The sequence below is a fragment of the Ylistrum balloti genome, unplaced genomic scaffold (genome assembly GCF_031769215.1).
Source record: "Ylistrum balloti isolate Yb309-2 unplaced genomic scaffold, AGI_CSIRO_Ybal_v1 Utg370186, whole genome shotgun sequence".
Classification (NCBI taxonomy): Eukaryota; Metazoa; Mollusca; class Bivalvia; order Pectinida; family Pectinidae; genus Ylistrum; species Ylistrum balloti.
The window spans coordinates 1-14,994 of NW_026782169.1; the positions used below are offsets into that span (position 1 = coordinate 1).

General features: G+C 33.9%; 1 protein-coding gene across 2 annotated transcripts; it reads left to right on the forward strand.

Annotated features, from left to right (window-relative positions):
- Window positions 1–6: 6 nt before the first annotated feature.
- LOC132551205 (cell death protein 3-like) lies at window positions 7–14,133 on the forward strand. Of its 2 annotated transcripts, none has more exons than XM_060215318.1 (10): window positions 7–148; window positions 2,498–2,668; window positions 4,461–4,748; window positions 5,937–6,339; window positions 7,185–7,225; window positions 8,680–8,856; window positions 9,815–10,037; window positions 10,272–10,433; window positions 10,823–10,932; window positions 11,780–14,133. In XM_060215318.1, exons 2-10 carry the CDS (start codon window positions 2,534–2,536, stop codon window positions 11,891–11,893), a joined length of 1,653 nt encoding a protein of 550 aa, XP_060071301.1. In that variant the 5' UTR covers window positions 7–148; window positions 2,498–2,533; the 3' UTR covers window positions 11,894–14,133. The 2 variants fall into 2 exon arrangements, with proteins under 2 accessions (XP_060071301.1, XP_060071302.1); XM_060215319.1 differs by having other exon boundaries at window positions 5,940–6,339.
- The last annotated feature ends 861 nt before the right edge of the window (window positions 14,134–14,994 follow it).

The following is a 14,994-nucleotide window of genomic DNA, read 5'->3' on the forward strand; positions in this document are numbered from 1 at the left end:
GTGTATTGTGGAGGAACACGATAAGTTGTATGTGTAACATATTATCTTTAGTTTAGAGATCGAATAAGTTAACATTAAGGAAATGTTACAAGAAAGAGGGACACGTTCATGATATCCAAAAGGATCCAAAGGAAATGTTGTAATTACGGTGAGTACTACTATAACCAGAGACGTATAAGATGGCCGCTGGTGGGCCATTTTATTATCTGACATTATTGCGCCGATCACGACTGTCATAAATATCTCGCCGTGTAAACTTCTAACATTGTTAGAGTAGGTCAGTACGTACGATGTGCAAGGTTTGTGATAATTAAAGAATCTGTGTAATACTGTTATTTCATTCAAAAATTGATGCTATATTCATAATTGCATCAGAGACGGGTATAATTCGCCTCTCCGATTGCTTGTATACATTTTTTGGACATATTTTGCGATTTACATAGGGTAAGATCATAACATCAGTGTCGACGATTAAAACTTAACACAACAAATTCTAGTAGTTACGATACCCTGTTGAATCTGTACTTACGGAAGTCGTTTCAGTATTTATCAAAGTTGTACTTGGGGAAAACCGAGCATAGTTTTGCACCAAGTTACAGTCTACTTCACTACTTTTTGAGTACTGCATGCCTATTCCTTCAAGGAAAGTATCTCAATTAGTGTAGCCACATTTGTGCTAAAATACACATGCTTTGATTCAGTATACTTTTGTTTGGGTATTGTATAATTTCTTCAGTTTTTTATGCCCTTTTTGGTTATCCATGAAAATCTCATTGTATACCAGTTTTTTTTTGTAAGGGTACAGTACTTAAATGACTTTGTTGGGTTTTTCTTCTTTTAGCTGTTATTGAACATGAAATGATTTGAAGTACCCTCCATCATGAATTCTATTATCAAATCTCCTTTTTGATTGATTTGCTGTTTGTTTCAACCATAAATACTGAAAGAGAAAACAAGACTAATATTATTACATTGATTTCATTTTCATACAGGTACTGCATACATTTATGATTTATTTTTAGATTCAATACTGAAACAAAAACAAAAAATGTATTAATAAACTTAACAAGATTATTCACACATCGATCACTCACATTTTTATACCGTTCTGTTCCCCTTTCAAATTTTCACACTTTCTTCGTAAAAACTATTGTTCAAATTTATACCAAAATTTTGAATCATTCCACTGTATAATTCCATATTCTATTCTATCACATCATGTTTACATCAAAGATCATAATATCAGGGATGCTGCTTCTTGTAACAGCTACATCGTTGATGTGCTTTCCCTCTCATATTTCTTTAAATTACTTTAAATTAATGGGACTAATGAATTACTATGGTCAACAGGATTGGTATATAACATGTCTATTTTATATCGCAATAAAATGAATTACCAAAGAAATATGGGTCTGATATATATAACATGTATGATTTGTACTTACCGGTTCAACATGTTAGGTGTTGCTATCTGTTACGCTGAAGGGCTTTCGGTCTTAGCTGAACAATGCTCTTACATTCAATACACTTACAATACAATACACTTGGGTGGTCGGGTGGCACAGTGGTAACGCACTCGCCTTTCACCTAGCCGTCCGGGGTTTGATTCCCGGAATGGATGCGAAAAGGTATGGAGTCACCTGCCCAACCACGTGGGTTTTCCCCGGGTACTCCGGTTTCCTCCCACACTAAGACCCCTCGTGCACTTCCATCGGAGCCAACAAGAGTGATTTATATAAGTTGGAAAAACTTTCTTCGCAATTGTTGTAAAATAAATAAAATTATTTATCATTTATCAATACACTTACCATCTGAAGACAGGATGGGAGTTTCAATAATTATGACAAGTTGGTGTTTTTCCTCAACATAGAGCTTCTCCAGAAGAGCTACTCCGAGCTACTTCTATCTTCTCAAAAAAAACAAACAACCATTGTGCAGTGGAATAACATTTGAAGTACCAAAACAACTAAACTACAAGTACCAAAACATCTTCTTTTTGAGGAACCGTCACCACTGGATACTGAAATGATCATACCCCAACACTACTTATCTCAGCCACAGTATTTTAGTGTAAGCGGTAACAGCGAAATGCTGCCCAACAGTTCTATCAGCTGACAACATGTTCCTAGTTCCCATTAGATCTAATAGCTAACCAGTGTACACAGATTTCCTTTTGATGAGTTAGCCTGAAGCCCTTGACTCTGGTAATCCACATCCCACAGCCTTCCAGCACCTTCCGAGTATATTTATATCCTCCATAGTCAAAACCCTTCAGAATTCATGTTTATATGCTAAATTTGAAAATTTCAAAAAGTTTCATCATCACATTAAAAGAACTATGCAATACTCACAGCATTTATTTCATATTTAAAGTTCCCATTTACATTATGTTTGAATTATTTAGGTGTTTTTCTAAACATTTTTCACACAAATTTCAACATAAAAATGTATATGAGAATATTCTACATAAAAATGTTTTGAATCCTATTTTTTTCAGAATTTAGCAAAGTTAAGCTGATGAAATGAAATAGCTATGGAGAAGATTCATAAAGATGCATTGCGAAAGACAAGGATCCGACTTGTCCAAGATCTTCATCCAGATGCAGAAGTGTGGGACATGTTGGTCACAGAGAGTATTTTTACCCCGATAATGATGGAATATATACAGGTAGATGGTTCTTTCCTCCGAAAGTCACATGATTTTTCCAAGACAGTGACAATAGCGTAACGTCATAATGGGTAAAACATTAATCCATCTGTGACGTCACCTATTTGTAAGTATGCTGCTTAGCAATCGGCTAAGTTGGAGATGATAAGTCTCTCCCCTAAACATTAGTTTTGTCGTTAAATATAGGATAACGACGATGGATATTAAGTTATGTTTGATATTCGTGGTAATACTGAGCGCCGTGCATCAAGGTTCTAATGTTTACCGGGACCTTACGTGGTAAGTTAATTTTTTATTGTTAATGATACGTACATACGTTGCATCATTCTAAAAATGACATCAACATTTCGAATTAATTCTCCTCATCTGCAGCCAACTATTTATTCATACATTTGTTGTGTTTATGCTCTAGCTCATCCATATATTCCTCTTCTTAAGAAAAGAAAAGGCAGTGTGACTTGTATAAGCTCATGGAACATGCCTGACTGACTGGCTCAGTTGGCAGAGAAGCTTTGATTAACTTACTGGAGACCTGGTTTTTCGAGTCAGAAGCATTTGACAAAAATGTGTTTGTATGCTCCACCTTTTCCTGGTCAGGATCATATTCTGTTGTTCTGTCACATCTTTGTTTTTTTTTCAACTACACTGATAGAGAATTTTAAGTTGATATGTTGAAGTATACAATAATTTCTAGGTCATGCTCTGATTCAGTTTCAGTCGATTTATTTTTCCAGAAATATGGCCAATTAACATCAAAAAAATTTTTGAAAATATTCCATAAAAAATCGTTTGAGCCTTGCCGAATTCTGGTGGGAATTTAAAAAAATAATCTGCAGGCTGAATTTTCATCTCAGATTTTTTTTACCAATAATTCTACAGGCAAGACTACGTTATCATTTCATGAGTAATTAGTAAGCACCTCTTCACAAATTCAATAACACTAGAAATTTCCAGTGTGGTCATTCATGTTGCTCTGACAAAAGATTTCTTGTTCTTCATTCTTTAAGTGTATATGTCTCCTTAACCATTTTGTAGATTTCTAGTTTCAGAAATTTACATCGGAACATGTACATGGATTTTTTTTGATAATCCTAGGAACAACAGTTCTGTTGGATAAATTTTCTAATTCTTCGCAAAGGATGTTACTTTAAGAATATATCAATTTCATGATTTTTGATAATTCAATGAAAAAATCAGATTTAAATTCTTGCTCCGTTACTCTTCATTTGACAACATCCCATATGGGAGATGTTCTGGTGGGCATTTAATTTAGCCAATCAAATTATTTCTTACTGAATCTTGGAAGTAAATGAATTTAGGTGAAATAGCTTGAAAAATCTTATCTGGGTATCAAGTCATTTCTTCACAATATCAGGGTTTTCCATAATTTTGCTAGTATTGGGCTGTGTAGTGTAAATAGGAGGCTGGCCTGCCATGTACGTGAAGTCGTGTATAGAACATTGTTATGGAACTGGATTGGTGTAGGCGGCCAAATGATCGAAGTAGCCGGTCAAATTGGCCGGCGACCGGCTCTTATGGAAAACCCTGCAATATGCCGACAAACCTTAGAGCATATCTACACGTCAGTTTGATTAAAATACTGATCCCCTTTCCCAAGAGATCAAGAGGAGGACAGTTCAAGACCTGAAAGTTGACTATGACAAAGAAGGTTTTCGTTGAAATTTAACATTTAGCTAATTATCTGTTGCTATTAAAAAATGCATGAAAATATTCAAATAACATTATTTTGTAGATTTTAAAAAAAAAAGATAAAAAAATTTGAATATTTCAGGCTGAAAGAACAAGGGCAGATAAGGTTCGACGACTTTTAGATGATTTGGTAAGAAGAGGGCCGAAAGCTTATCAGAAATTTCTGAAATGTTTGCGGAAGTCTGAACACGAGGATTTGGCTAACGCAGTAGAGGACAATGAATACATATTAAGGGGATTACCGGTTCCTTTCAGGGCAGGAACAGAAAATCTTAACAGGAATGTACAGGGAAACCCAGATGTGGAACCAAATGTGCCGTCAAGCGTTTCAAGTCAGAATAACATTAAAATAGAGCAAATACCTTCACAGGTAAGTAGATCTAGTTTTGTTTATAAATTTAAACAAAAAACTATTCTTAGGCAATTATATACAGATATTATGGAACATTTTCTTCTAGTTGGTAATGCCAATAGAATAGAACTCTTTATAACTCAACCAGTAGGAGATAAGAGTGTGACATTTCGATGTCTACACGGTCACTTTCTTCAGACAAATGACCTGCTTGGAGTGTACTAGAACTGATGTACATAGTGTTTATGAAATGGTACAGAATCGACCAACTTTTCGACTGTACTATATTCCCATGTACACTTAAGTCACATCTATGACTATCTGACAAAGTCTCATGGTGACCTATTCTAATACCATTCATCTGGCGTCGTATGTCCGCAAAAAATTTAACACTTTTCACTTCTCAAAAACCTCTGATCCAATTTCAGTGAAATTTTGCAGAAACCTTCTCTGGCCTAAGATGAACCACAATTGTGAATTATACAGTCCCCAGGGTCTCGCATTTCCCTGTGGGAAAGGGATAAACCTTACTATAGTTTATATAGGAAAACTAGATTTTTGAGCATAATTTGTTTAAATTCCATCGAAAATATTTCAAACTTGGTTAGAATTATGAGTGAAGGATGACAGCTTGTTGGTATTATATATATATTGATTATTATAAACATGATATAGATTATCATACATGATATTAATTATTATAAACATGATATAGATTATCATTTATATATTGATTATTATATATATGATATTGACAACCTAAAACAGGCAATAATGACCTACTAGTACGATAGTGAACAGAGCTGTAAAAACCCATGTATTCATTGACGAACTAACCTATAGACTGACTAACAATGGATCTCACACTAACTTCAAGCAGTGGCCGACCTGCCGTGGGCATCTCAGTATTTTTAAGACATGTCACCCAAACAGAACTTCAGTATGCTGTCCCCTCAACCCCCCCCTCCTCCCCCCCCCCCCCCCCCCCCACTCACTGTACCTTTTATTAAAGATTTATATTTAGAAAAAGTAAAGCCAAACAATCAAATAAACTGCATCATGCACATGCTGCCAAAGATGATTTGTTTTCATTATTCTAATTCCAAGGTTTCTTATGATGTATGTAAACTGGATGTGTTCTGAGGTGTAAAGTTTATGCGACGGACACCAAACCAGCAGTAAGCTTATGAAAATTGTTTTCTCCAGCAGGAATCAGAAGAGGAAAGCATGGTTTTTCAGGAAAGCAATGTCACACATTGTCAACCATCAGAAGAAGGAGAGGCTGGGCAAGCAAGTCTGGCTTGTAGTCTGGTAACACCTTCAGGATTTGAAACACGATCAGCAGCCAATCAGAATCCCTCTCCACAATCAGGGACCAGTCACATAATACCAGGGAATTCAACTTCACAACCGGGAAGTCACGTAGCAACAGGTGTCTCACCTTCACAACCAGAGACTTCCACCTCACAATCAGGGAGCCTATTATTGACAAGTAACTCAACAGCACAATCTAGTAGTCCCACAGCAACAGGGAACAAGGCTGGTCAGGAAGATGAAGATGACGATATCATCATGACAGTAGCAGATGTCCAAACTCCAGAAATCAGGGGTAGGTTAATCATTTTGCTTAAACTATTTTTACAGGATTGATCCCCAAAATCAGTTTTAGAATAAACCATTTTTAGGATCAATCCAAGAAACAATTTTAGTCAAAGCCATATTTCGGGATCAATCTTGAAATGACTTTTGATAAATAAGATTTTCGAGAATGATTCCAAAACAAGTTTAAATGTCTACCAAAAATGTGAATTCCATCAGTTTTTCAGGATTAGTTACAAATATAGCACTAAGTACATGAGAAAATACATTTTCAACGGCATTAATTCATGGTTTTGAAATTCAGGGGCTGAATGCATCAGTATTTACTCAAATTCACTAGCGTGAATTGCTGGATTTGCTAAATAAACAACAAAAAGAGGAAAACCATGATTTTTTCATCTTGAAAAACTAGTTTATAAGTGATAGTCATTGACACAGTAATTGATGCATTCAAAAATAATAAAAAAAATTGATCATATTCTCAGTAAGGTTATGTATGTATGGCAAGAAATTAAAATCAAAATATATATATACAGCAGCTGGTTATCATCAAAGACTTGTGATGGGAAATCAGTTTAACACCATAATCGATTTTGAGTTAGATTCAAATAGACCTCGGGATAAAAATTAACAATTGTGTTCAATATTTGTAGAAAGTGAATGCATTTTCTGTTGTGGTAATGACCTGAGGGTCAAGGAAGTCCCTGAAAATATCTCTTTGTCAAAGAAATTCATTTGTTCCATTAGAGTCAGCCGGACACCTTTGGTACCTGTTTTGAATCAAGACATTAATATTACATCAAGTTGAACATATCATCTAAAATCTACTATTATATACCTGTGTTTGTTTTCTAGAAGTTCCAACAGCCTACCAGAGAGCATTTGCTGAAAGACCAGTAAGTTGTAACAGCCTTAAATCTGTAACTTGTTTTTATCTGTGAGTGAATTTCATAATGATGTCAATTTGTTAGTGACAAGCTTCATTCAAGAAAGGTGTTTGCCTTTGTCTGAAGCAAGGAGCCATGGTAGCTGAGAATCTGTCTTTATCTCTAGCAATCCTCCTCTAGTCCAGAGGTTTGTGGAAGTCACCAGATACTGACCATAGGTCAATGGTTTTTTGTGTCGCCTGCAGAGCTGGCAGACACTTAGGGATCGCTTTGTCCTTCATCACGCGTTGTCCTGACTTTTTTCGGTAATGCTTTGAGTTATTAAATTGAAATTTAGCATATGGCTTTTTGTTGCAAGGGTACAGATTAAGTTTGATTCCCCATTGTCTGTGACCCTTTTTGGCAGAGTTATGCCCCTTTCAACGTAGAAAATTTCTCAGGAATATTGCTTTGCGCAGTTTTCCCTTTATGCTTCAAGTTATAGAAATGAAATTTGGTATTACAACTGTATGGTTGATCGTTGCACATCCAGTTGAATTTCTGGGTGACAATTACACTTTATGCAGGCGACACATACAGTTCCGAGGAACTCTCGTCTAGAGGAACACTGGCTTTCCTCAACTGCCCAAACCTGGCACATCCTTAAATGACCCTAACTGTGGGATAAAAAAGCAGCAATGAACCAAACGCTAAAACAAACAACATAACCATGTTGATTGGAATCAAGTTCTCTCATTGTTTAATATCTACAACATAACAAACCTATACATTTTTTCATATTGACAATTAAGAACCAATATTAAGAACAGAAATGTATGTCATGGTTTTGCGATAAGCAATATTCTATCTATATGTCATGAATAAATGATGGGAAATTGTACTTAGTCACATCTGTACAATCATTGTCGTTTTGGTGTCAAGAAAAATAGCTGTTTGAAGTACATGATAAATGGGATTCGTTAGACTCATGAGAATATGTTTTTTGACTCCCAAAAATGAGTCTTGACTCTTGAATCTTTAGTCTTTTTCAAATGTGACCTTTGTGATTTAATGTATAATATTGCCAAATGCCAAGTGTCATCAAAATATGACATAGCCAAGATAACAAATATTATTTCTTAAATTATTGTTCGGAGTGATGTCTTTTTATATGAAAACTAAACTAGATAAACTTTGAATGATGTACTGTGTCACTTTTTTATTTCCTTTTTTTGCAGGGGTGGGGATGGGGGAAAGGTATGATAGGGTATATATTGTCTTTGTCTAAAAGAAGATATAAAATTTGTTAAAAAATTATTTCTGTGCTAAAGAAATTCTACTTTTAAGGTACGGATGTTTTTTTACAGAATTGCTCAATTTTGTTATTCTAGTACAGTACTTATCAAACCTCATTTTAAACATACTTTTTTAGATTTTAACACAAATTTAAATTACAATTTGTTTATGATTTTAAAAATTTACAGACGTATCGAATGGAGTCAAATCCAAGGGGCTTTTGTCTTATCATCAACAACAGGGACTATACAATGGATTCTTTGATGGATCCGAGAACTGGAACCGATGTTAACAGAAACCAACTAAGTAATCTATTCAAAGAATTGGGGTTCCACGTTGATACCAGAGATAACTTGACAGGAGAGGTATGTCATATGTCATACAGGAATGTCAGATGATGATCATTTTTATTGTCATTTTATATCATTTTATTGGAAGAAAAATATATCTAGTATCTAGAGAAAACTAACTGATACAGTATAAATTCTATAGATATGGTGTAATGAAAGAGAATAAAAGTTTTGCTATTAACTACTATATTAAAATTAATCAAAGTACTGAAAGTACTGAGAGGCTAAATGTGTTGAAAAATGTTCACAAATAACCGCTAAGATATATTACTTTCCCCATACTCCTACACTTTGGAATGCAAAAATTACTAAAATAAGAGAACCAGAGGCTATTTTCCTTAATTTTAAGCGATTTTATATCTTCTTTAATTCTTATTTCAAACTTGATGACAATAATGTGAACAAATCAAAATAGGTGATAAAAAATAAAATAACAAAATAAACACAACCGTATATTCATCGCCAACAAGCCAAATGATAAATATCTCTATGATGAAGTTGACTAAATAAAACCTTTGAAATCCCCAAGATGTTGCAATTACTATCCTATCAATATAAGGATTTAAACAAATCGGAAGGACTTTATACCTACTTCTTTATTTTGAATGTATTGCAAAGTAATAGTCCTTACTTATTATAATTAAAAAGGAAAGAAGAAAGAAAGATAAGGTGTACACAGCATTTCAGATAGATAAAAGTGTAAATAATTACATTAAATGTATTTACATGCCTATCTTCCTTGAAGTATCATGGCAGAATCACTTACGTATCCTCCGAAGACTCGGTATTCTCTCACATGCTGACTTGAATCTCTCGCACACTTTAGTTGTAGTACAAAAAAATTTATTAAAAACAAGTCTAAATAACTTGTTTGACTATTATCAGAAAATGAAAAAAAAAATGTATTATTTTTTTTATCTTTTTTCTGTTGTTCATAACAGTAAATACCATTTTGGTGTCCTTTTATTTACAGGATATGAGAAACACTCTGAGGGATTTTGCTATATATCCTGATTTATCCAGAGTAGACTCCCTTATTGTCGCTTTCCTTTGTCATGGAAACAGTGAAAAGTTGTTTGGTGTAGATGGAGTCCCAATTTATATACAACAGGATGTATTCAAGGTGTTCAGCCCTCGGGAATGTCCACTTATGAAAGAAAAGCCAAAACTGATTTTGATGAATTCTTGCAGGGGAGGTAACTATATGTGGGATAGGTATTCTTTCAGCATATGTAATAGTGACTTCGATTGTTGTCAAATGTGTCATTTGTACAAAGTTTATGCTTGCTTGTATCATTTGTACAAAGTATGTATTGCACTTTGCTTAAGTGTTTGCTTTTTATGAAGAAGACAACGAGAAATTTCTCTCATTACGAAAGTAATCATTACTCAGATGTACTGTATGATTTGTCTATGTTTATTCCACACAGATAAGAGGGATGTTGGATGTTCATTGGATGGAATTGATGAAAAAACTTCAACTACTGATGCTGCGAAAACTGACATTAGAGCACACTATCCAGACCCTAGAAATGATACATCACTGACTGCAAGCTTTCAGGATTTATACATCGCCTATTCCACTTTCAGTGGTAAAACTCACACTTATCATATATGTACAATGTGTGGTTATCCCTAGGATTTCACAATTAATCATTTATATCCTTGGCTCCTTTTCCTACCGATACATTTTAAGAAAATTATCAATTCACATCTATTGGTGTTTAATTACAAAATCTGGTGACGCACTTGTCAACATTGATATCTTAATATATTAAGATAATAATTTTTATTTTTTTTTTTTATTTCACTGATTAAATTTTCACTATCAAGTTAATGTACCACAAATTAGGGAAAATAGCATCCTCACAAAATAATCGGTTATACAGTAAACAGGGTAAATTAAGAGAAGTTGTTTGACTTCTATGTGGAAGGTTACCATGGTATGTTAACAAGTTATAGATAACTGAACATTTTGTAGGTCATGTGTCATACAGGAACAGCGAAGAAGGAAGTTGGTACATCCAGAAACTTGTGGAGGTTTTCCGTGAACAGGCAGCATTCTGTGACATCAACGCTATGATGACACAGGTCAGTGTGTGATATTAAAGCCATATAAAAATCTGTTGATAGAATGATTTTTTTGTCAATGATCATGTTTTATTCTGCAGCATAGATAAATGTAATGATTGGAAACTTATACATGAATAAAGTTACCCGTGAATACAGTTTATCCATAAAAACTGTTTATCCATGTTTACAGTTAGTCTACCCATGTATACAGTTTATCTATGAATAGAGTTTATCCATGAATAAAGTATATCTATGAATACTGTTTATCCAAGAATACATTTATCCATGACTACAGTTATCCGTGAATACTGTTTATCTATGAATTCAGTTATCTGTGAATACAATTTATCCTTGAGTACATTTCATCTATGAATAATGTTTATCTATGAATATTGTATTTACGTAAAGACAGTTTATCCATAAAAACAGTTTATCCATGTTTACACTTAATCTACCCATGTAAACAGTTTATCTATGAATACATTAATACAGTTACCCATGAATACATTTATATGAGAATAATGTTTATACATGAATACATTTATCTGTGAATACTTTACAGTTTTGTTGTTAATTCATGAATCAATTGCCAACCAAACATGAAAAGAAAGTATCACAAAAACATCCGATTTTACAGTATTCAAAGTTGGGGGGTTGGACTTATCACAAAAGAATAGTATTTGTTGGTAATACTACTATACATCAATATGGTATATCTAGACAATGTCTTATTATTAACTGATTAAGTCGTTGGTATGACAGTATTTAAAAAATCTTTCGAAATCTTTTATGGAAAAGAGAAAAATATACATGTGCTTGTCGTTTTGTCCTCAAATTCTTTACAAAAATACTGTGACTTTTTCAGGTAAATCGACGTGTCGCCAATATGTATGACCCTTCTTCCATGGAGGTACAAGTTCCTGCACCATGTCAAACATTGACTAAGGACTGGTTCTTTAACCCACCAACAAGTGTTTAAATTGTACTTGGAAAGAACTTTTCATCGTTAAATTTTCTTCAAAAAATTTTCAGACCTATTGATGCTGATTTAAATAGATACCTGTGTGTATGAACTTTTTTTCCTAACACTATACAGGAAAGCTAGTGTTGATCAGTGCTTGATTTACCTGCTTTCCAATTTTTGCAAGATGTCTAGTATCTGTATATCTGACAACGTGTGACATCATAATTGATCTGATGTCATGTTCTATTGTCTCTCTGATGTGTATCTGCAAAGGGAGGTGATTTTATAAAAGAAACGGGAAATGAAATTAGCAGAGAAAATCTAATCTTGGCAAAATCATTTACAAGAAATATGATCTATTACCCATGTATGTTTGACGCTGAGATTTATTTCAATTTTGGGCTGATGTTCTGTAACATCTCATAATTATTCTTAGCTTCGCCTGCAAGGATATTCTGTAACCCTCAAAATCGCTTTTGTGGGGGCTTTTCTGGGCCTATAACTTCGAAACCATTTGACTCAACTTCACAAAATTTGCTGTACATATCAAGTTGGTGCCCTGGTAGTGCCTTTTGCTATTGACAACATTTCATTTTTTTTTTTTTTTTTTTGTGATAATTTTTCTGCTTCAACTTTGAAAGCATTCCTCTCAATTCTACAAAATTTTCTGTATATATTAGCCAAAAGCACATGACTGTGCATGTTGTTGTGTATCCACAAAGTGTCTGTAGGATCAGCTTTGCTTTCAATGTGACATATGTGGACAGGAAATTCAAGTTCAAAGATTCTTCAAAACATATTGTTTAAACATTATGTAATAATAAATGTGTACATAGATACAACTTGTATGAAATGTAAGTAGAGTTATATGTTGTTCTACATAGTGTATGACTGATTAATTCATACATGCATATACCGGTATGTATGTATATGTGATAAAAATGTCATAACTTATTTTGCTGCTTTTTATTCAACCATGACTGTTAACAAACTTAGATTTTCCTTGTAAGTGATACCACAGGCACTCAAGGCCAGGATACTGACGTTATTTAAACGAAATATCAGCAGAATTCAAGTTTATGTGCCGGTTGACAAATCCGAGGTCCACGGTCATTAAAAATACATGTATGTATACATGTTGTCATGAGTGCTAAAACAAAAATCAATGTTTAAAAAATAATATCCTGGCCTCGAGTGCCTGTGAGTGATACATGTTTTTTCCACTTTTCAACATTATAGTGAACAATACTATATCAGAGATGAAAATCTTAAAGGGTACCATCTCATGTCTGTTCCAGGAATTAAACCCTATATGTCTAGGTGAAGGCAAGTGCATTACCACCATGCCACCCGGCCATATTCTGAGCTTATCTATCTAGTATTTCAAGCCTTTTACTTTAATTATCATTTGGCACAGATCCAAGTGAGATTTCATACTGGCTATGAGATGGCTGATTAAAAGCAGGATGATGTATTTCAAAATTGGCAGTGCTGTGCTGAAACATTGCTGGGATCATTGCTTTGTGAACAGCCAGGGTCATTTTGTAGTAGCTGGTGGCAACCTCACTGAACAACATACAGGAGGCCCATCACATCCATTGCATGTCTTTCAGAACAATAAGGGTAAAGTTTTTTCCCTAATGACACAACCATGTCAGCATAGACGAGTGTGTTTCTCAAATTCTTGCAAAACCAATCTGCCACATTGGGTCAAATACAAGTAGATAGATAAATATTCAAAAGTTTAAGTTGAGGGACAAATAATGTGTGTCATGATGTTATGTAAATTTCTCACTTGTTCTTGTTTGAACAAATATTGCTGCTTCACCATATATATATATTTACAATACTTGACATAAATGATGGAAAATATCAAGTCACAATCATAATGTTCAACATAGATATGATATGGAAATCAGGGCTGAACAACATCCAAGAACAGTAATCTTTTCTGTTGTGGTCGAGATGTCACCTAGATGTTCCGTCCACTATGTGGCCATCATCAGACAATTAAGAAGATAACAGTCCTTGGATGTTAAGAAACCTACATTTTACATTCACCACATAGGAAGGACCTCTGTTGAATACTATAAGGTATCCACCCAAGTAGATACCACTATTTCAAACATTTGGATTGTTGGTACTTCAGTTTTTAAGTAATCACAGTTTAATAAATTTTCTGTGAATTTTGAAATATTTTTTTACTGTGAACCAGATATTTTATTGTTGAAATACAGATATTGTTGTAATGATTGATGAGATTAATAGATTTATTATGTATGATATCTGTTAATGTTATTTGTTTTGGTAGCCTGTTCGCAAGCACAGCCAGATTCCCTTCAATTATTGTTATTTCTACACTACATATCCTCTCGGTTTAAACTGGTTGTGATTGAAGAAGAACAATTTTATTCTAGAAAAGTGATCAGTACATCAGAAATGGAAGATGGGAAAATAGAAAGTCATCAATTTTTGTGATTGTTTACCTATCCAATCTAACCATTGGGCATCTGATCTTATGTTATGGTGCAGCATCCGTAATCCATCGTCCAACTGTCTGCCCAATTTTTCAACATATTCTCAAAAACCAATCAGTATTATACTTAGATGAAACGCTGCCAAGTTTATTCAAATGAATGACCTTGATCCACTTTCAAGGTTGAAGAGGTAAAATGTGTTGAAATCTTCAAATCACATCCTATTTACAATCAAATTCCACATGGTGCTGCTATTGAGCATGCTAGGATAAGTATGTGTACTTTAAAGTTTGTATAAATGAATGACCTTGACCCACTTTTTAAGTCACTGGGTCAAAGGTGTTAAGTACTTTCTAGGTCACAGGGATATTTGATATTGTAAACACCTAAGGATCTGGTTTTTCCACAAATTCATCTGCAAATAATCATTTCAAAAAAATAAGATATTTAAGATCATTCGAGAAATAAATAAGTTGAAATTCTCTTCTGAAAAAAAAATGAAACTTACAACCAACTTTTCTCAATGTTAGAACTTGAAAAGTCACATGACTCTGCAACAGGACCTGATGATATTCACTTTCAGTTCCTTAAACATCATTAAAAAGTCATCGTTAAAAAAACTTCTTGATATTTTTTATT

Excerpts from the sequence above, each read along its gene's own strand:
- LOC132551205 (XM_060215318.1), top strand. The coding sequence starts at position 2,534 with ATGGAGAAGATTCATAAAGATGCATTGCGAAAGACAAGGATCCGACTT. Across the intron at positions 2,669-4,460 it reads TAATGATGGAATATATACAG|GCTGAAAGAACAAGGGCAGA; the intron begins GTAGATGGTTCT and ends TGAATATTTCAG. Across the intron at positions 6,340-7,184 it reads CCAAACTCCAGAAATCAGGG|AAGTTCCAACAGCCTACCAG; the intron begins GTAGGTTAATCA and ends TTTGTTTTCTAG.